The sequence below is a fragment of the Indicator indicator genome, chromosome 3 (assembly GCF_027791375.1).
Source record: "Indicator indicator isolate 239-I01 chromosome 3, UM_Iind_1.1, whole genome shotgun sequence".
Classification (NCBI taxonomy): domain Eukaryota; kingdom Metazoa; phylum Chordata; class Aves; order Piciformes; family Indicatoridae; genus Indicator; species Indicator indicator.
The window spans coordinates 38,383,685-38,404,648 of NC_072012.1; the positions used below are offsets into that span (position 1 = coordinate 38,383,685).

The window sequence follows — 20,964 nt, forward strand, 5'->3', positions numbered from 1 at the left end:
CCAGAGCAAGGATCCAGGGAACTACCGGCCTGTTAGTCTGACTATTAGAGCCAGGGAAGGCCATGGAGTAGACCATTCTGAGTACCATGACAGCACATACAGGACAACCAGGTCATCAGGACAGTCACGTGGGTTTATGAAAGGCAGGTCCTGTCTGACGAACCTGATCTCCTTTCTTCATTGAAAGGGCTATCAAGCATTGGAACAGGCTGCCCATTATTGTGTGAACAAAAAATTTGGATCATCAGAGGCTGTTGCAAAGACTTGCACAAAATCCCCACAACCTGACAGTGTGATATAAACAAGGACTGCCTAATTAATCATTGTATCATCACAAGAGGAGCAATAATAAAGGGAAGAGGACAATATGAGGAGCCTCTCAGGCGGATGGATATGAATGAATTAAATAAGTAGCAGAAGCAGAAGCTGGACCACATGTAATGATTTCCCCACACGTACATTCCCTTCTGCCCTGGAAACTCTCTCACGACAGAAGACAGCACACAATAAAATAAGCTAATTTCAAGAAGGCACAGAGAAAAACTCAGTAACCAATCAGGAAGGTCCCTTGGGAAATAAATTGCAGAAGAAGGTCAAGTTATTACATACCAGTACAAAATATCCTAATGTAAAGACACGAAGCATAATAAGAGTCAGTTTGGTCCAGTCATGCCTTCTTCAACGATCTTACACAGAAGTAAGTGTACAAACAGCAGAAACCAGGTCACATTATTAGGGATAACGGAATATAAAAGAAAACAACAAAAATGTAACAGCTAAATCAGTAAAGGATAAAAGTCATAAAACAAGAAGGATTATAAACAACAAAAAAGCTGTCTACGGAAATACCTCAGCAGGAAGGGAAGAAGAAAGGCTAATCAGTGTGCTAAGAAAGATTAAATATCTAAAACTTCCTTTTGTTTCAGTCTTCACTTAAAAGGTCACGCAGGTGACAGAGCTAACACTAGTTCCACAGAGCTTGCGTGCCGGGTTCTGCTGCCAAACTGACAGTCAACTTATGCACACACAATTAAGGCTTAAAACTGTACCAGGGTAGCTGAATGTGACCTTTCTGGTTTTAAACAAAAGAAAGAAAACCATTTTCTCTCTCAACATGTCAAGGGTGGGAACGTTCATGGAGTGTGATAAAGCATATCTGCACAGCTGTCCTTCAGTCCCCATTAGTGAACTGACTCTCTTGGTTCTCTGAGAGATGTAAGAGACCAGATTCTTCTGTTTCATCACAGCATAAGCCAAGAACAACTCTGCTTGTAAAGCAGAGTATAAAACTGTAAATAACCAGCACTAAGAACATGGCACAAAATGTTCTGTCTTTTCTTAATAACTCATCATTTTGCCATTTTGCCTTTCATTTGACTGAACTTTCGGGATCCTGACCTTAAGGAAAATCTTAATGCCAGCAAGTCAGTAGTAGCTCCATTGGAGGTTACAGCTGTTCTAAAAAATGAAAGGGACCAGACTCTTCCTCTGTTCCTGGGAGTAACTGAAATGGTAGAGGTGAAGCCAGCTCCACTGTGTGCCACCCAAGGACATGCTGCGGGAACAGGCTCAAAGCAAGCAGAAGGATGTTGTGTGGGTGTTCAGAGGCTTGCTTATCAAATCCCCTTTAATTTCTGCAGATGTATAGTCAGTACACACCTGCAGATACACAGGCACAGGCTTCAGTCCAAGACTTTTACATCTTGAGATCAGATTTTAAATTGCAGTTTCCTAAACAATTAATACAGCGAATCTCAGTCTCTCAAGTGTGCTTGTCTGACTGCTTTCTAATTTAACACTGGTCCAGAAAAAGCAAACATGACAATACTAGTGATACTGGCTAGGGCTGAAGTTAGCACAGATGTGTGTGAAATTATCAAAACACATTGTCAGAGCTCCTAAAACGTTGAGATGAAATTGGGGATCATGGGAGGGAGCTTATGAAGTGTTGGAAAGGGGGTAGTTGGCAGTGGTTTCACTTCTCTGACTGAAGCAGGAGAAGAACTCATTATTAGTGCACAGACATGAATTTCTTACCCTCACAGGGAAATTTAGATGGTTCTTGCTTGATGACAGCAGCTCAGGACCTTCAAGGTAGAAGACCAATACTGCAATAGTTGTGTTTATAGCTTGTCCAGGCAGGCCATGCTCTCAAAGAAATATCCAGAAGGGTGTTACACTTCTAGAGAGATTAAGAAACAGTTATAGATCCAAAAGTTATAGGTCCTTTATTAGCAGATGACTCCAGAGATAAATCATAAATACACCGGCTACTCGGAGGTGCATTTAGACTATTACCTCTGAGAAATCAGTAATCCATCAGTTTGAATGAGGAAAGCTCCAGAACCAGTTCTGCAGACTTGGTCATGGAATGCCATTTGCCCACCCACCTTGCACAAGAAGCCAATGTACAATATATCTGGACTGATGTCCAGAACCCTTGGTGGGGTGCTCTACACTTGCATGACTTCACCATTTAGCAGAGCAGAAAAGACAACCTACACAGAGGCAATTTGCTTAATTATTACTATTTTGCAATTGGGATTATGAAAATTACATTGCCTGTGAAACACTGAAGAAATTCATTGCAAACATTCTGCTTTGTACTTAATTTTGCAACAGGAGGAATTTCCAGTCCTCTGCTTCTCAGAACTGCAAAAAACCATGCAGCCATGCTGCTGGCAGTGGGTAGCCAGATGTGCTCATGTTCACCCCACAAGTCACCCATGTAGCAGAACCAGTGAACATGGAAGCTTTTGTACACAAGCCAACATACAAGCTCTTATAGAAGTTTCACAGCAGCACAGCTCCACTTCTTTCATATCTCTGTGACCTGTAGGAAAAGGCAAGAGTTGTTCTGCTCGCTCACTTAGTGTGGTTTTAGTGATGTTATAAGAAAGGCTGGAAAGGCTGATTCAATCTTTCTCTGCTCTTAAGAGTGGTAGAAATGTTTTGATTGTCTTCTGCTAAGCACTATATCACACCCTTGATAGGTCAGGGTAGTTTATTGCATTGACCTGCCAGAAGAAACACAAGGTATTTCTGACTCCTACCCTCAGAGCAAAAAGCTGTACTTTGTCACTGTCTATGTCCTTCTACAGGCCTGTGTAAATAAGAAATCAGAGTTCCTCGCATAAGTTATTTCATATCAATCACTACCATGTCAAGTTCTAATAATAGCCTGAAGAGCTCTACAACCCACAGTTTGGTCCATTTTTTAAAAGCATTTGGATAAGACCTCAGAATGAAAAGGTAGTCCAATCAGGTTTGGAGGGAATCCTTCACAGGATGGAGCTGTAATGACCATCCTGATTTGGATGGATTTTCTTTTTTTTTTTTGTCTTTGCTATTTCATTCAGTCCTCGTGGGCTGCTGCTGCAGCAACATGCTACTTACTTGACGGTTGGTTTTACTCAGAATTGATGGCCACCACCCAAAATTGTGTAAGGTAGTAAAGAACTGTCTTTTGCCATGAACAGGCCAGCTAGGCTGATGTTAACACATGAGAAGAGGCTAACAAATTGTGATGGGTTGAAATTACCCCCCAACTAATTTGGAGAACTACCCCCAAAATACAATTGCCAGACTAGCTCAGTTTGGGATGGAAGCAAATGAAGCTATATTTATAAGCAAACTAAAATCTAGAAATATGAAATGCAATGAACATGTACAAAATATACAATATCTGTACAAAATGTATATACAATAAACAACACCCCCACCACCCCGGATGGATCCAGCGGATGCCTTCACCTCCTCTCCCCACTCCCTCCCTCCTTCCCGTTACCTCACACAGTAGTCGAAATAGAGATACCTGGCAAGGCCACAAGAAGAGAGAGAAAGGAAAGTTGCAAACAGAAGGAAGAAAAAAGAAAGAAAACTGTTTATGCCTCTGCTTTATATCCCATTGGACGTGGCACTTGGTGCCATGGTTTAGGTAGTCATGAGGTTTAGGGTGACAGGTTGGACTCGATGATCTTTGAGGTCTCTTCCAGCCTTCTTGATTCTATGATTCTATGATTAGCAATCCAGTGAAGTATATAGACCTTATCATTATCTTCCTTTTGCCTCCACTGGTAATTTATTTTACTTTCAGTCTTTGTAGTCAGGAGCTAGGCTAAAGTTCCCCCTTCGAACTTTAACACAAATGAAGAGCAGAGGGGGTGGCAGCAGCTGGCGAGTTTGAAGCCTTCATCACAGCCACCCACCCTCTGAGACAGCAGGTTGAATCACAGTGGAAATATTCCCATCCGGGTGACCCAAGGGATGGGACAGCAGATCTTGTGGTCGTGCTGGGGCTGCAACCATGTGCAGACTACACTAGTGAAGCCACAGGTGTAAAGCAAAGGTCAGGCACGCAGAGAGCACTAAAGATGCTGGCATGAGAGGGACCACTTCCAAAAGTCCCGAGAGGAGCAACCCACTGTGGAAGTGGCTTTGTCAGCAGTATCCCAAATTGGTCAGAGGGGACAGGGGAATATGCAATTAAATCCAGAGAAGAGATTAAACAGTACAACAGCTCTAAGATACATCCTCAAGGGGACACTAACAGCTGGGGTTTATTTTAATGGCTGACCTGTCAGTGGTTGAAGCAAAGTAGAAAAATAGAAAACTACCAAAAGCAGGCAGATTTCACCTTGTCCTGATCTGAGTTACAACACCATTTGGTGATTTTACTTTTCAGCTCAGTCTCTTCAAAGTAGCTATAGTTTCTGTATGTAATTAACAGCATATTTTTACAGACATTGTCTCCTTCTAACGACAGTTGGATTCAATGATCTTAGAGATCTTTTCCAACTGAATCCATTCTATAATTCTATGATTCTAGTAGAGATAATACTCGATGTTTCTGGTTAGTACTGAGGATTGGTATGGAAGTGGACAAGGTCACTGCTAAATCTTGTGTATCATGTTTGAGGGTTTGGAGTGAAAAGCTGCACCTGCAGGGAAGAGTGGACAGGACACATAACACTAACAGAACAGTGAGGTATTCCATTCTATACACATCATATTCAGTATAGAGCTGAGGGATTGCAAGGGTCAGTCTCTCTATTTCAATGGCCAGTGTCTGAGGAAGACTCTGGCCATTCTGCCTTCCATCCTGTGAAAACCTTCTTCAATAAAATTAAGGCTTTGAGCATCAAAAATACATCCATACTCCTTTTGGTTTACTCCAGACCATAGGAATGTGTTCATCTCATAAAATAATACAAAATAATTTTATGTAAAATTAATGTGCTTTCTTAGAAAACTGTTTCAGACCAAGTAACCTCTCTTACAAATATAGATGAAAAAGGAGTTCCAAGAACACAGCTTGTAGTAGTACCTCTGTAGCAAAATTAGAAAGTAAAACAAAAAGCCTGAGATAAACACACATCTGATGCCATTAAAGTTGTACTGCTGCACTCTCCTTCCCCTGAGATTCTGCTGAATCGAGGGCTCCTAGATGACTGTAAGCAGCAATAGTCTCTTACAAATGTGAAAGAAATGCAAAGCAGTTTGTGAACTTTTCCTAGCTGTGGAACAAATTGCATTATTAAAAACTGCCAAAACATTCTGTATTCTAATTGCTGTTCATGATTTAACTGCATCCTGAAAAACAAAATTCTGTTTCCTTTTCAATTAGTGCCCAAGAGACATTTAAGAATAAAACTGCACGGAAACAGTGATAGTTACTTGGGGTTTTATTGAGAAGAGTGCCACTTAATTTCTTAATTTCATGCATTTCCCAAAAGGGCATAACATCTAATTCTTTGCCAGTCCTGCATTCTGTACAATTCACAAGTGTACCTCATTGATTTTCAGTCCACAGAGTGCAGGGTGAAGATAAACAATAACTTTATATAGAAAATATTGATTTTAAACCATTGATTCGAAGCCCTAGGGTATCAAAAGATTAGTTACTTTTGTGGAAAGTACTAAAGGTGACTTTTGGCTACTTTGTTATTGAAAAACACAAAGAAAATAAACCCTGCTATTCAAAGCAGCAAGATACCAGTGCAGAAGATGTTACAAAGCAAATCAGTTTGACACAAACCAGATGAATAGAAAGACACCAAACAGGCATGGCCAGCAACTTTGTGATAAAATAGAAATGCTACATCTCCAAGAGAAAAGAAAAAACAAACAGACAACTCTTGGTGTCTTTATTGTTATCTCCAGCTAAAAAGGGAAGAGCACAGAATAAATCTTTGTTCTGATATAAAATCCCCACGAGAATGTCTCCAAGCATATGATGGACCAGTCAAATAGGACAATGGAGTTGCAGTCTGGTAGGCATCACTGCTTCCTCTTGCAGTTGCTGGGAGTCAGGGACTCTCAGTACTTACAGCTGTGATTTGATGGGGTTCCATACTAACCCCATAAATCCAGGGCTGGTGCTGGTACCCTGACCCTCACCAGCATGGCTGTGTGGCCTGTTTTGGGCTCTGCTGATAGAGCCAGGCTACCTGGGTGATGCCACAGGGTTGTCTTGCATGTAACAGGGAGAGAAGCAGGAGCAAAAGGCATGTTGGGTGTGCTGAGCTGTGTGGGCACACGCAGCTATATGGCAGGGGTGATGGTACACAATTCAGTGCTCCCTGGAGCCGCCCCTGGGGAAGACCAAAAGCCTAAAAGTACCAAAGGAAAAACATTTAATCCATTTATAAACTACTTCCACAATCTCCTTATAAAACCTATAAATAGTGAGGGAGGGCTATCATAACGATACCTTGCATTATCTGTTAATTTGGTCATCTGCTTGTTCAGTCTTAACAAGTCTTGCTTTTGTCAACAGTTTCCTTTTCTAAGCAGATTCTGATGTCAGAAAGAGATGCCAGATTTCAGCTGCAAAGGGAATCAGTGATAAGGAGAAAGATGACCAGAAGAAAACAAGCAGTAATCACTTGTCAGAAAGTGCCTTTCTTTCAAGTACAGCAGCCTCACAAGCATGTCTGTCTCTTTCAGTAGTCCTTTAAATGATGGAAAGGGAAGGTAGTTTATTCCTAAATGGATGCGCTTCACAGACTATTTGCTGTTTATATTCACACTCACACTGTGCCAACAGTACAGCCTTGCTTAAACTCAGAGACCCCTACACATCTTGTTCTCTCTGCATATGGCATAATTCTCTCCCACATGGTATAAACCTACGGGAGAACTTGCCAATATTCACCCAAGCGTAAAACCGAAAGTAAGGTCAGAAAGGGGAGTGGACAGATGTTGAAGATAATTCAGCAAAGTGCATTATGAAGACTATACAATTTCTTCTAAACCTTTCTCTTGTCCCCTATCAACTGTCCACATGCAGAGAACAGTGGTCATCACAACCTTCTCTCAGAAAATAAGAAAGCAAGATTGAACCAACCTCCAGTCTGCAAAATGTCAGCTGAAAGACTGTGCCCAAACAGCACTCTGCCTAGCGGCCTTACACATGTGGAAGGAATTTTACGTACAGAGATTGTGCCAGGTTATAAATATGAACTATACAAGCAGGTTCCACCTTTCTGTATTTGTGTATTACAAGCCTTCTTGTCATGTGTGATTCAGGAGGATGGTCTTAGACATAATCTGCTAAAATCAAAGCTCTTTCTGTGGCAGAAGCAACAGCAACTTGACTTTAGAGGAGGGAGGAGTCCTAACCAAGGAACTTTTAATATTCAGTGCCATGTAGTGTCCTCTGCAGCACATGAATAGGGTTTGTGAAGAAACACAGAATGATCATCCTTCACGACAAACAGTAGTCATACAACCATGGGTGGAAATTTTATACTGAAACCTTACCCTAGAAAAATCCAACATACAAGAGATTAGCAACAAGTCCCTTTAAGCTTTTTAACTCAAACCCTGAACTCAGATTTCACAGTAGTACAGGGTTTCCAGATGTAAGAGCAGATGTTTTTAAGCAAATATACTACAGAAACACTAAAGGAAACCAAAACTGTTTCTACAAGCAGGCATAAAGACAAAAATGACTGTCAAAATAACTTTTACTAAGTTAATGGAATGGTTCCAGTTTTTGTATTTACTGTATATCTTAAACTGACATGGGGAAGCTTTCCCTGGGGACAACTGATCCTTGCCCATAGACTAAGCCCAACTCTTAGATCATGTTTTATCTACATGTCTGTCTTGCTGTTGATACAGCACTGCAAATGAACAAACCCACTCTAATTACCTGAACCATCCACAATATGGTAACATTTGAGATTCAGAGAGATGATCTCAGGGATTGACAGGAAAAAGTAGAAACCGTGATGACTGCAAACAAGAAAGGAGGTAAAGAGAACGTCATGGGCACAAAGGGCAATTAGGATACTCAATTTATCACCTTCTGTAATATACTCAGGCTGAGGGTCTAAGTGGAGGCTTGTTTCACAGAATCACAGAAACATTCATGTTGGAAAAGACCCTTGGGATCACCAAGTCCAACCGATAGCCCTACTCTACAAGGTTCACCCCTAAACCATATCCCCAAGCACCACATCCAAATGACCTTTAAACACATCCAGGGTTGGTGACTCAGCTACCTCCCTGAGCAGCACATTCCAATGTCTGATCACTCTTTCCATGAAAAAAAATTTCCTTATGTCCAGTCTAAATCTACCCAGTCGCAGCTTGAGGCCCTTCCTTCTTGTTCTATCACTAATTACCTCTGAGAAGAGACCAGCACCAGCCTCTCCACAATGTCCTTTCAGGAAGTTGTAGACAGCAGTGAGGTCTCCCCTCAGCCTCCTCTTTTCCAAACTAAACAGCCCCAGCTCCTTCAGTCACTCTTCATAAGATTTATTCTCCAGGCCCTTCCCCAGCTTTGTTGCCCTCCTCTGCACTCGTTCCATACCTCAACATCTCTCTTGTATTAGGTGCCCAAAACTGGATACAGTGCTCGAGGTGTGGCCTCACCAGAGCTGAGTACAATTTCATACAGTTTCATATAGATTCATCCATTTTTCATTTAATTTCTCTCAACAACTGTCTTAACTACTTAATAAATGCCCTATATGGCCTTGACATTTACTACTCTCTTTCAACAAACTGGAAAAGAGAAATGTTTATTTCCACAGTTTGTTTGATACAAGCTTCTGTTCAGCCCTAGATCACAAGACAGTGGGTAGGACATAGTGAATGCTGTTTCCACAATGCTGATAACAAATGCAGAGCTTGAATACAACATTTGGCAAAGAGTTGTTCAAGCTGCTGGCTGCCAGTAATTACAAGCACACACAGAGCACAAGTGAAAAGACAGTAGCTTTTGGAAACTTTCTAACTGATCTTGTTGGGCTAGATGGATTCCTTCCCAGAAATGAAAGACAGAAGGGCCTTATACCAGTTTCTGAAGCTCAACATTTTTTTACTTCAATCACGTAATATCTACATAAAGGCCTTTTCTGATCAAAGTGGTATTGGCAAACTGAAACTGGCAGCCAGAATTAGAAATGCTGACTGAAGAGGACAAGTAAAGGTAACCACTGTTCAGCTCAAACTTTCAACAATACCCTACACATACAATGTGCAGATGCTGTAACATTCAGTTGACTGAAGTTAATTTGCTTAAAAATCACAGAATCATGGAATATCACAAGTCGGAAGGGACCCATAAGGATCATCAAGTCCAACTCCCTGCTCCCTGCAGGACTACCTAAAAAAAACTAAACCACATGACTAAGAGCATTGTCCAGATGCTTCTTGAACTCTGACAGACTTAGCATCCTGACCATTTTCCTTGGGAGCACGTTCCAGTTACTGACCACCCTCTCAGTGAAGAACCTGTACCTGAAGTTGAGTCTGAACATCTTTGATCATGATTAGATCACCTTAGAGGTTACTAACATGAGCAGCCCAGTTCTATGCCCCATGCTGACAAGTAGTTAAAACACAAAGGAATAAATCTTAAATGGATCCAGCTTTGGCTGGGATTCACCTTAGCTCACATTACAAGTCTGTGCTGTGGCACTAGCTTCTGAGCTAGAAGGGAAAACCAACCAGAGTACAATTTATTAAATTTATGGTATATGAGTGTCAGTATTACTGAAGTGAGAAAAGAGAACTGAGTGGTAGGTAAATTTTACATGGAAAGAACAGCAATAACTATAAGCTGCTTCAGAACAGGTTATCCAATATAAGCATACACAAGACCATTAAAAATAATTACATGGTTTTGTATCAATACAAGGTTGCAACTGAAATGATTGCCATATAAAACATAATCTTCTACAGGCCTGTTCAAGGACATCTCAGACAAAAACTAGGGTATGCTGATGGAAATTACTCTGACTGTACCATTATTAGGATTTCGCTGCAGCAGAAATGTTTGCATGGAAAGAACATCTCCATTCCTCTGAAGTTCATGATCTGTTCATTTCTTAGTAATCTGCTGAGATACCATGATTAGATGGTTAACTATAAGGAGAAAATAAACTGCAAGACACAAACTGTTCTGAAGCAGGCACTGGCCTGGCCAGTAAGGTTATAGTCTAAAGGGACATGGCTTAGTTGATTAGATGGTGTTGGCTAATGATCTCTAAGGTCTTTTCCAACCTGGTTAATTCTGTGATTCTGTGAATAGGTGTCAGATACGCTCTCAAAAGGGTTTAGTTTTCAGCAATTTTAACAAGAGACAATGAGCACAAACTGAAACACAGGAGGTTCCCTCTAAACATCAGGAAACTTTTTTTATCGTGAGGATGAACAGCCACTGCCACAGGTTGCCCGTGGAGATTGTGGAATCTCCATCCTTGGGAATGTTCAAAAGCCATCTAGACACGGTCCAGGGCAACCACCTCTAGACAGCCCTCGCTGACAGGGGAATTGGACCAGAAGATCTCCAGAGGTCCCTTCCAACCTCAACCCTTTTGTGACTGTTTAGAGTACTACAAGCTACTTTTCTTGTTACTGTTTGTAACCTGCATTTGGTCTCTGCTGCTTAGGCTCTAAGACGTCTTTCTTCTTCTTCAATTTACCAGCTATTTTACATCCCTGAAAAGTGGGTGCAGCTTTTGCCAACATCAGTCATTCAAGTCTCAGAAATTACTTTTTCTCTGTCACGTCTATGTTCAATCAGGATTATTAAAACATCAGAAGCTGAGGGAGGGAGTGTTATGCTTCATTGTCTTTGTATTGATCATCCCCACACATGTACAAATTTTTGTGCAAAACAAGGACAATAGGGGACATTCATTACTTGTTTAATACCATATCATAGCCTCTCTGTACCTTCAGCATGATGCCAAAGGGAATAGAAAACTAGGATATCTCCTCCTTCTGACAAGATGTTTAAAACATCTCGAAGACATTAACTCTAAGATGATATTATGGCATTGTTGCTTACCATATACGCAGAATTGAAAAGCAAAACTTCTTCACACACATCCCTCTCATACCTCCCTTCCTCCTGCACACTGACTATAGCAGGCTTCAAATCTGTTGATTCTCCTGGATGAAATCTCCTATACCAAGTTGGTTAGCCTGCTTCATATTTTGTGTGTGAAGACAGGAGGTCAAACATTGGAAACTAAAGCATTATCCTCTGGAACAGTTTGAGTTCAGAGTAACTGCAGGGTGTCTACAGGATAGATGGGGAAGGGGTCTTTATCAGGGAGTGCAGTGATAGGATGAAGGGTAATGGTTTTAAACAGAAAGAAGGTAGATACAAGAAAGAAGTTCTTCACTGTGAGGAACTGGAAGAGGCTGCCCAGAGAAGTGGTAGATGTCCCTTCCCTGGAATTATTCAAGGCCAAGTTGGATGGTGCTTTGAGAGACCTGATCTAGTGGAAAGCGTTCCTACCCATGGCAGGGAGATTGAAACTAGATGATCTTTAAGACCCTTTCCAATTCAAATCATTCTATAACTTTACAAAAACTTTAATGACATGGGGTTTAGTGAGAGAGTTCATGAGCTCAGTTTCATTTGCTATTTGATTACAATATCTAAATACCTCCCCAAGGAAAAGGTGCAGGTTTCTATGGAGCTCTTTACCTAGTGGAGTGAGGCACAAAAAGAATCAATGGCCGGAGGCTAATGCCAGAAAAAAATCAAATAAGACAGGAGAATGATGAACAATAGCAATGAACTGGCAAAATTAAGTATTTTCCCTCCTCATGCCTTCAAACTAGGACTGGACATTTCTCTGAAAGGTCACAAGTTATGCTTTAGCCAAACTATTGAGCCCAGTACAGAGGTAACACAGAGAAATTTAATAGCTTGTGATACATAACAGATGAAAATAGATGAACTAACACACCCCAAGGCTGAATTCTATTCATCAATTTATTGGTGCTTTATGCTGCCATCCACTGCTATGGTATCTGAGCACTTTTGTATTAAATCAATAGCAAGAGTGAAATCCCTCATGGACTTCAAGGAGCTTTTGGAACTTTCAGTTGTAAAACTAAATAGGGGAGGATTTTTGAGATTTTCTAGAGTTAATAAGGTCTGCAGTTACCGTTCTTGTTATAGACTGCATATTACTGTATTTTCTCCGTGCTTATAGAGTATTTCAAAGCAGTGAGTAAGTGATTTCAGTCAGGCACAGTACTGCGGCTCTTAACCTTATCTAGTTGAAGATGTCTCTGCTCACTGCAGGGGGAGTAGGACTAGATGGCCCTTAAAGGTTTCTTCCAATCCAAAGCATTCTCTGATTTTTCCAGCACCTACAGGAACAGGGCAGCAACCAGGGCAAGCCCCTCACTGCAAAACAGGTGCGACTGCACTTGTTTGCTTATGCTGTTCTCCAAAGCCCCATTGAGCGTTTCTGCCTCAGGCAAGCAGAATGCTTCAGATCAGCTCTGTTTACTTCATCAGCCAAGCTTTCTTCCTGAAAGCATGCCTCTAGTAAAAAGCCTTTATCTACACAGAAAAATAAAGATTAAAATTTCATAGTAGTCTACACAAAGCTGGAAGGAAAACTAAATTAGTTCTGCAAGCTACAGCCAAGAAACACGTGACAGTGCTTATGACCTACTTGAGGTCAAGGGCAGCTTACATGCATAGATGTGCTCATCCATTAGCACTGTGGAGAAGGCAGCACGCCCACTCCAGGCAACCCTCTTAGAGGCTCAAAATGATACAGTTTGCAGATCACAGCAAAGGCAGATCACAGCTGAAAGCATGTACCTGGTGGCTGAAGCAATACTGGCTAATGAGTGTTCCAGCTATCAAGATCCAGAAAGACTATCATGAGAAGACAAATTCTTCCAAGCTCAAGATCAGAGCATCCCAAAGGGTAGGAAATCACAAAAGGGAGCCAGGTGACTCACATGGCTGAACAGGAACTGCTGGGAAAACTCAGGTGGAAGAGAGTCTGCAGCTCATGGAAGGAGGGGCTGGCCACTTGGGAGGAATGTAAGACTGTTGTCAGAGGATGTAGGGAAGTAACGAGGAAATCTAAGGCCTCCTTGGAATTTAACCTTGCAAGAGAGGTCAGGGACAACAGAAAGAGCTTCTTTAAATGCACTGCAGACAAACTAACACTATAGGCCCGCTGCTGAATGAGGTGGATGCCTTGGTGACAAGATAAAAAAGAGCTACTGGAAGCCTTCTTTGAGTCTCTCTATACTGCTAGAGACTCTCCTCAGAAGCCCCAGACCCCTGAGGCCCCAAAGTAAGTCAGGAGAAAGGAGGAGTTTGCCTTGGTTGATGGGGACTGGGTTAGGGATCAATTAGGCAATGCCTTCCTGTGTGTTCTACTCTAGGTGATCCTGCTCTGGCAAGGAGATTGGACTAGATGATCTTTCAAGGTCCCTTCCAGGACCTAACATTCTGTGATTCTGTGAGTGGCACTAACTCTTGCAAGAGACAGGCAGCAAGGATATTGGAGGGATGTTATAAAAAGCAGGCAATCCAGAAACAGCAAGCAGGGAAGATAAGTGCCTGTGACAGCAGTGAACTCCCAATACATCAAGTTTACCCACTAGACTAGTGAAAAAAAAAAAAACAAAAAAAAAAACAACCCATATAACAAACCTGGGTAGCAAAAATGGTTTTATTTCTTGGGTTGAGCTCTGTAACTTAGATTCACTTTGGATAACACTAGCCATGGCATAAAAATGTAAACTAAACCAGATTATTTTAAAATTTAAAAATAGGAGTACTGGTGACTAGTCAGAAAGTACCTGACATCATAAATCGTAAGTGGCACTATATTCAGAAGGCAAGCATTGGTACCAGCTGCTCAGTGAGACACAGTAAGTTAGCATTCCAAGGCTAAAACATCAGCTTTAATTAAATTTAGTTTCCTAGTCTTAAATCAGGAGTTAAAACTGATTATATGGCTTTCATTTTCTTGGAAGCCTAAGAAAGCTCCGTGCCCTAAATACTCATTAATTCAACAACAAAGATTTGTGTTTTCTACTTTTGTATTCCGTTCATATGAGTATTACAGACTGATTTCATGTGAATTGCTCCAGTAAGATGTGTAAACAAATGACTGGCAGAACATTAAGATTCATAAGACATAGATATACAAGAAAAAAATGAACCTGTGGTATCCAGATTATGAAGATATCATATGAAGTGGCCTAAAGGAAAAACAGGAGAGGAAGTGACCCTCTAGAATGTAGTAGAAATTACATTACACTAATAAATTGTTCATCTCAATTGATTTAATAACTTAATACAAACTAGATAAAATAGAAAGGCCCTTTGGGAATACACAAAAAGCACTTTTAGGTATCAGTGCTCGATGCTAGAAATAAGCAAGGAAATTAAAGACAGTGCAATCTAACAGCACTTCTCCAAGCAGTGAGGAAACCGCAGGTTAAGTTCCACATTTGCACTTCATGAGAAATCTGAGACACAAACCCTGAGGAGTCCTACTCTTGCAGAGCTATTTTGATCAACAGTGCAAGGACTATCCCAGCTTCAATGCCACGGGTAAGGCCCATGACCCCTGCCAGCGTACTCATTTGACTGAACCAAGGATGCTAACCCTTACATCTACCAAATCAGAAATTACGCTCGAGGATAGAATCCTATTTTAAAATTGTTAATTTGCTGTTGTGAAAATTTCTGCATTCCTCGTGACAGTATTTTATCCCTGTGAGTACAGTTGGAAACCGAAACAAGAAAATTAAAACCAAAGACAGACATCTAAAAGTGAAAATGGACTAGGTCCCAGATATGGGATGAGCATTTAAAATCCAGATCTAGAAGTGAGAGTTGCTGCTTTGATTAAAGAAACTTTCAATCATATAGATCAAGAAAGAAGACAGTAGCCAAGCATCGATCACAAGAGAGGACAAGGATAATATTAACTGATTGAAGGAAGAAGCTGCCACTTGAGCAGCCCAGACATAAAATTACTTTACTAAATGCTCAAAAATTCCTTCTACCCAAACATCCTCAAATAGCAATCTGAAGGGGAAAAAGAAAAAAAAAAAAAGGAACCCAAACATGGCAGGGCTACTGGTCCTCCTTTAATTACAGGTCTCTGCAAAGGCAGCTGCAATACCTCCCATAATTTTTATAAGCATTCAAATGAGAGAAGAGCTGAATGATTACCTTATAAATACACCGCAGTGCAGGGAAAAGGGGGAGAGAAGAAAGAAGCCTGGTAGAAATTTGCTAGTAAATACACAGGAAGGTGCACATTCATAAATTTAAATGAGGACTCTCTAAAGAATTGAATGCAGCTGTGCATAAAGGAACAACGAAACTGAAGAGACACAACTGAACTTCTTCATGCGAGAATTTCCAATTACTTAATATTCCTTCAAGAAACTTAAAAAATTAATAGGTCCACAAAGGCTTTTAAAACGCATTGGAGAACCACAAATCTTAAATTTTATGACAATGTCAGAGGACAAGATGTTCTCACATAGATCAGATAAGTGGTTACAAGAGAGAGATTGAAAATTATTTTAAAAATGAGATTGCCTCCTCACTTCCAGAAGTGGAAAATTCATTACTACCTCTGCAAGCACCTTCTTCTTTAAAACCAAAATAATAGTTTCTAGTAGCCTACTAGGACTACAAAGCAATGGTGAGGCCATCTGCAAGTCTATAGAAAATTATCCTGCAGGATTTAACATTTGGTAGTTAAATACAGAAAACAAGTTGTGTTTCTCTGTAGAGTTAAATTTGGATCAAACAACATTTTTTTTTTCTTCCTAAGGGAACCTAAAATGCATACACTAGGTGTTTAATTTTTTTTTTTTTTAATTTGACTTGCTGAGTTCATGCTTTGCCCACTTGGACAATTTGAGCAAATAACTTGTCTGTGATTTGTACAAAACTTTGTAGGAATTTAAATTTTCTTCTCAAATATATAAATTCAGCTGGACACAATTAAGTGCCAAAAAAAAAAATAACCAAACAAACAAAAAAGGGGAACAGAAGATATCCAAAGAGATTAGAAACATAGAAACATGACAGAAAAATACTTAAGGTTCCTCATGAACAAGTTATGACTCCTGAGTGTTTCTGTGCACAGAGTTGCTGAGTCTCACAGCAAAAGCCACAAACAACACATCTGAGATCTCTTCCAAGATCCATGGTGAAAGAACTTCCCTGTTACTTCATACTTCTACAGTCAATGCTACAAAAGAATCTACTTCCTGCTAATAAAGGAAATGTCACACCCTCACATGACAGTTCTCTGCAACTTACTTTAATAAACAAAGTTCCAAATGCCACCTATTCACAAAGTAGTGAAGTGAGCAGGGAAGCCATGACAACTACAGTAATCACATTAGATACAACAGAAAAGAATGTAAAAGTAGTAAATATTCAAAATGGATCATTTATTTTTAAAAAGCATAAATGGAGACACAAACAGCCTACATACTCATTTCAATTATACAGGAGTACTCCACTTAACCAGATGAAAAAATAATTATTATATAATAAAATGGATTTTGTTAAACCATTTTGTTAAACTATTTTGTTAAACCATACATAAAAGGATTTTGTTAAACCTGCTTGATTTTCTCATTTCCAATTAAAAGATTTTCAACTATGAAAAAGAACTTAAAACTTGTAAGAAGTAGAAATTCTAGACATATCCACGCGTTTGGAGACAACTTTGTAAACCAGGCAGGAACCCCCAAAAGTCTAGCGTTTTCCTACAGATAAGCTAAAATGTAAGGCTGATTTTTGCCCCCCCAGCACACCCATAACAATGGGTTAATAGGCAGCAGTGCTTCAAGAAAAACAAAAAACAGAGCACATATAGATCATTTATTACACCTTCAACTTTGCCTCTTACATGTTCTGCTTCTAAACCTTCCAAGCAGACCCAGATCCTTCCCTCCTCCCACCACTACATTGCAGTTATTTCCTTTTCCATGCTGTCTAGATGGAAAGCATGATCTGGGAGGAGGAAAGAAAAAGACTGGCTTCTGTCATCCTGGTACAAAAACTGCAGACTCGGCTGGAGTACATCTAGTGTGGACGGAAAGCTGGTACAGTCCCAGGCCCCAGACCTGGGGCTCTTTAAGGCTGGAAAAGACAATACTGAGAGGTGATATTCTCAATGCATATAAATATCTGAAGGGTGAGGGTCATGAGGGCTGGGCTCTTTTTCAGTGGTGACCAGTGAGAAAACAAAGGGCAACAGGTACAAACTAGAACTGGTTTGAACTAGTTGAACTAGGTGGGGGGGAGCGGGCAGAGAGAGGATGTTGGGCAGGATGATCTCTAGAGGTCCCTTCCAACCCCTACCATTCTATGATTCTATTACATAAGGATGTTTTGGTCTCATTAAGGGACAGCTGGCCTTTCATACTACCTACAGAGACAATTTTGTGCAAATGAGAGAACACATCTTCAAGCAGATCACTTTACCGTGAGACTGTGATCCCTTAAAAAAGGGACAGCACAATGGTACCATGAAATAGAGACAAATCCGGCGTGATGAAATGATTGATCCTAATTTAACCTGAATGTACATTTCTTACATTTACATTTTTACTATGAAACTTTACACTTCTGTCAGCATTGAATAATTTTTTAATAAATAAATCAGTAAAAATGGGATTTATAAAGTTCTGTAACGTGTAAGGTCTTATTTTGTCAGTTACTTAGTCCATCTGCAGAAAAAGCAAAGTTTCTAAAGCTAGACAGCAATAAAGATTCCCTTGCTAGATGAAGGTTTCTACACCTATATACACCTTACCAACCAGGTATTGAAACGTTTGGGAATATAACCAGTTTCTATCACACTACTTGATTTTCTAGTCTTCTTGCTGTCTCCAAATGCTTTCTTTGTAAGTCAGGTTTCTTTTATAAGGAAGATCATCTTTCTAAATTTCAAAAACCGGGATTACAGAACTAAAAAATTATTCAAAATCAGACAAATACTCTGGAGATTTACTTAATGGAAGCTACTGAGCAACTTGATGGTTTTAAAGATTTTGAAAGTGTTCATGGGAACTACTGCTTGGGAACAGATAGTTGAGGTGAGCAGTTTAAGCTTATATTAATAAAATTTAAACAAAAACTATGGCATAAGACAATATATTCTGCTACTTGTTAATAAAATTTAAACAAAAACTATGGCATAAGACAATATATTCTGCTACTTGTAATATGTTAAGTAAACATCTCTTGAAATAAGCACAAAGTACTATTTTATCATATAAAAAGCTTCAATATTAACCCTTTTTATTTTAATCCCCCACAAAAATGGAAATTTAAGTGGAAAGGTTGCTGCTAGTGTTCACATTCCACTTTTTTCTACAATGACTCACTGGGTTTTAAACAGTATCTTCACACACATACAACATACTAAAACTCAGTTCAAAACTGAAACTTTCTGCAAAGATAAAAAGAGGCTGAAAAAAAGGGATTTTTACATATGAACACACAGTACAAAAAAGCTGAAGACAAATAGATATAAAAATCAGTATTTATGTAGAAAAATAATGCATTGCATATTGTAAAATCAGTCAATAACAGTATTCACCTTTACACAGGTTTCTAGATTTTCAGATTTCAAAAGGTTACATAGCAAGGAAAAGATATCATAACTACATATAAGGCAGACTCCTTCCTAGTTTCCATCCCAGAAATTTATACCCTGAGCCAGCAGGGAGGTAAGGAGCAGAATATGAACTCTGCTTACAACAGAGTATGTCTTTGTACTCCTACAGTATTTTCCCAGCTCACATGGATCTGGGAGTCAGAGCCAGCCTGCCCTTGTCAAAGAAAGAGCTACAAAAATTAAGCTTCTAAAACCGAGTTGGGATGAAGGTGCAAGTCAGTGAGTAGGTCCTCCACCTTCAATACATAGGAACTTTCTTGGAATCCAAAACCTCACTGTATGAAGACTTCATCTCAGTTAAAACAGATTATCCAAGTACAAATATACTTTACAAATGCATTTCATACCATGCAAGTTTAAATAATGTTTTACTGTAACACTAGAACTCAGCATTTTTCTTCATATCTTCCTCTGAAAAATAATTTGTATTACATAACTTTTTTTTTACTAATTAAAGAAATCCTAATCCTTAATCTGCTGTAAATCACTATCACCCCATTGACAAAAAAAAAATTGACAGTCTGCCTCCAAACTATTTTAAAGCCATGTTATTAAAAAAATAGGGTAACAGAATATAATCTCTAAGAAATCTATCTAATATACAGTTTGATGAAGCATCAGAACTCTGATTACAGCTCTTTGCTTACATGTACTAAATACTCTATAATCATCATCATCATGGAGGTTTTTTCCAAACAAAACAATTCTATGATTCTATCATAATTCTTAGTAAAGAAATACAACAACAAGACATTTCCACTGTTTGGGTTTTTTTTTTTCCTACTTCCAAAATGGTAATAACACCTACAAAGCTACAAAATCATGTAATTAAAAAAAAAAAAAGTAGAATAGACAACTTCAAACTGCATTTTTGCTAAAAAACAAACAAACAAACAAACACCAAAACAAACCTCAACTCAGCTCTGCCTTTTGGCCACGATGGCTTAACAGCATTGAAGCAAATACTGTCTATTAAAAAGTCTCTGTATCAAGAAACAGAGAAATCTACTATCACACACTAGTCACTCATTTCTCAGGTAATTGTATTTAGTGTGCAGTTTACATCTAAGACAAGCAAGATTGTCAAAACAGTACTTCAGCATGTAAGAGATGAACATACAAAGGCACAGATTGTCGATGATTAAATCACATTTCTTTAAAAACAGTCTTTTCTGCACTTGTAAACAACTTTGTTTACATAAAGGCTCACACCTTTAAAGTGAGGTTAGCGCTGCTGAATCGTTTATTGCTACATTCACAGTTTAACAGAATTTTAGACAATATATGAGGTATACTCCCAAATAGAGCCATCTTCATTTCTTCTTTGATCATTAGATAACTGAATTATGCAGACTAAAACTACTGACCACAGAAGCCAGTAACACCCAACTCACTGGGTGATTCCAAGATAAACGTTAGCAGTGATTAAACTTCAAAAGAGCAAAGTCACCTTTGCAGAAAAAGGTCCTGTTCTTCATTATGTGAATATTTTCTTCATTTTTATGCATGCTAGGTAAGCTCTGGGCACATTAAGAGCTGATTCAAGCCATATTAGAATTTTTGCACCTTTTGACCAGTATGTTAATTCAATCTCTTGATTTAACAGTTTGGAGTAAAGATCATCTTCCCTTTGATCTTCTGGCATACAAGTCTCTTATGCTTTTTGTTAGCTGCTTTATGAACACTTTGTGTACTCTTCCACAGTATGTGTGTGTGGTTTTCTGTAATTCCAGTTTGAGGGGCTGCAACAGGGAATGAACCAGATCATCTCCAAATGAATACTGCAGAGGTTAAGAAAAGAAGATTTAGGGTCAACATGGAAGAATGTCACTCAGACTTATTAAAGAGCTTTATAAAATTGCCCTTGAATATTGTCTTTTCTTTCCATAGGTTTATTAAATGTTTTCCAGAACTCAGCTTTTGAATGAAGTATTTAAAATTACAGAAATATTCTATAATGCTTTCAATAAGCCTAACTAGCAAGATTTATTTTAAGAATCCCAAA

General features: G+C 39.4%; 1 protein-coding gene across 1 annotated transcript in view; it reads right to left on the bottom strand.

Annotated features, from left to right (window-relative positions):
* Nucleotides 1-20,428: 20,428 nt before the first annotated feature.
* Nucleotides 20,429-20,964, bottom strand: part of GXYLT1 (glucoside xylosyltransferase 1) — a 28,190-nt gene continuing 27,654 nt past the window's right edge. The window contains exon 8 of the mRNA XM_054399665.1: nt 20,429-20,740. Coding sequence (XP_054255640.1) covers nt 20,579-20,740 — 162 coding nt within the window. The 3' untranslated portion in view covers nt 20,429-20,578. The remainder of the gene's footprint in view (nt 20,741-20,964) is intronic.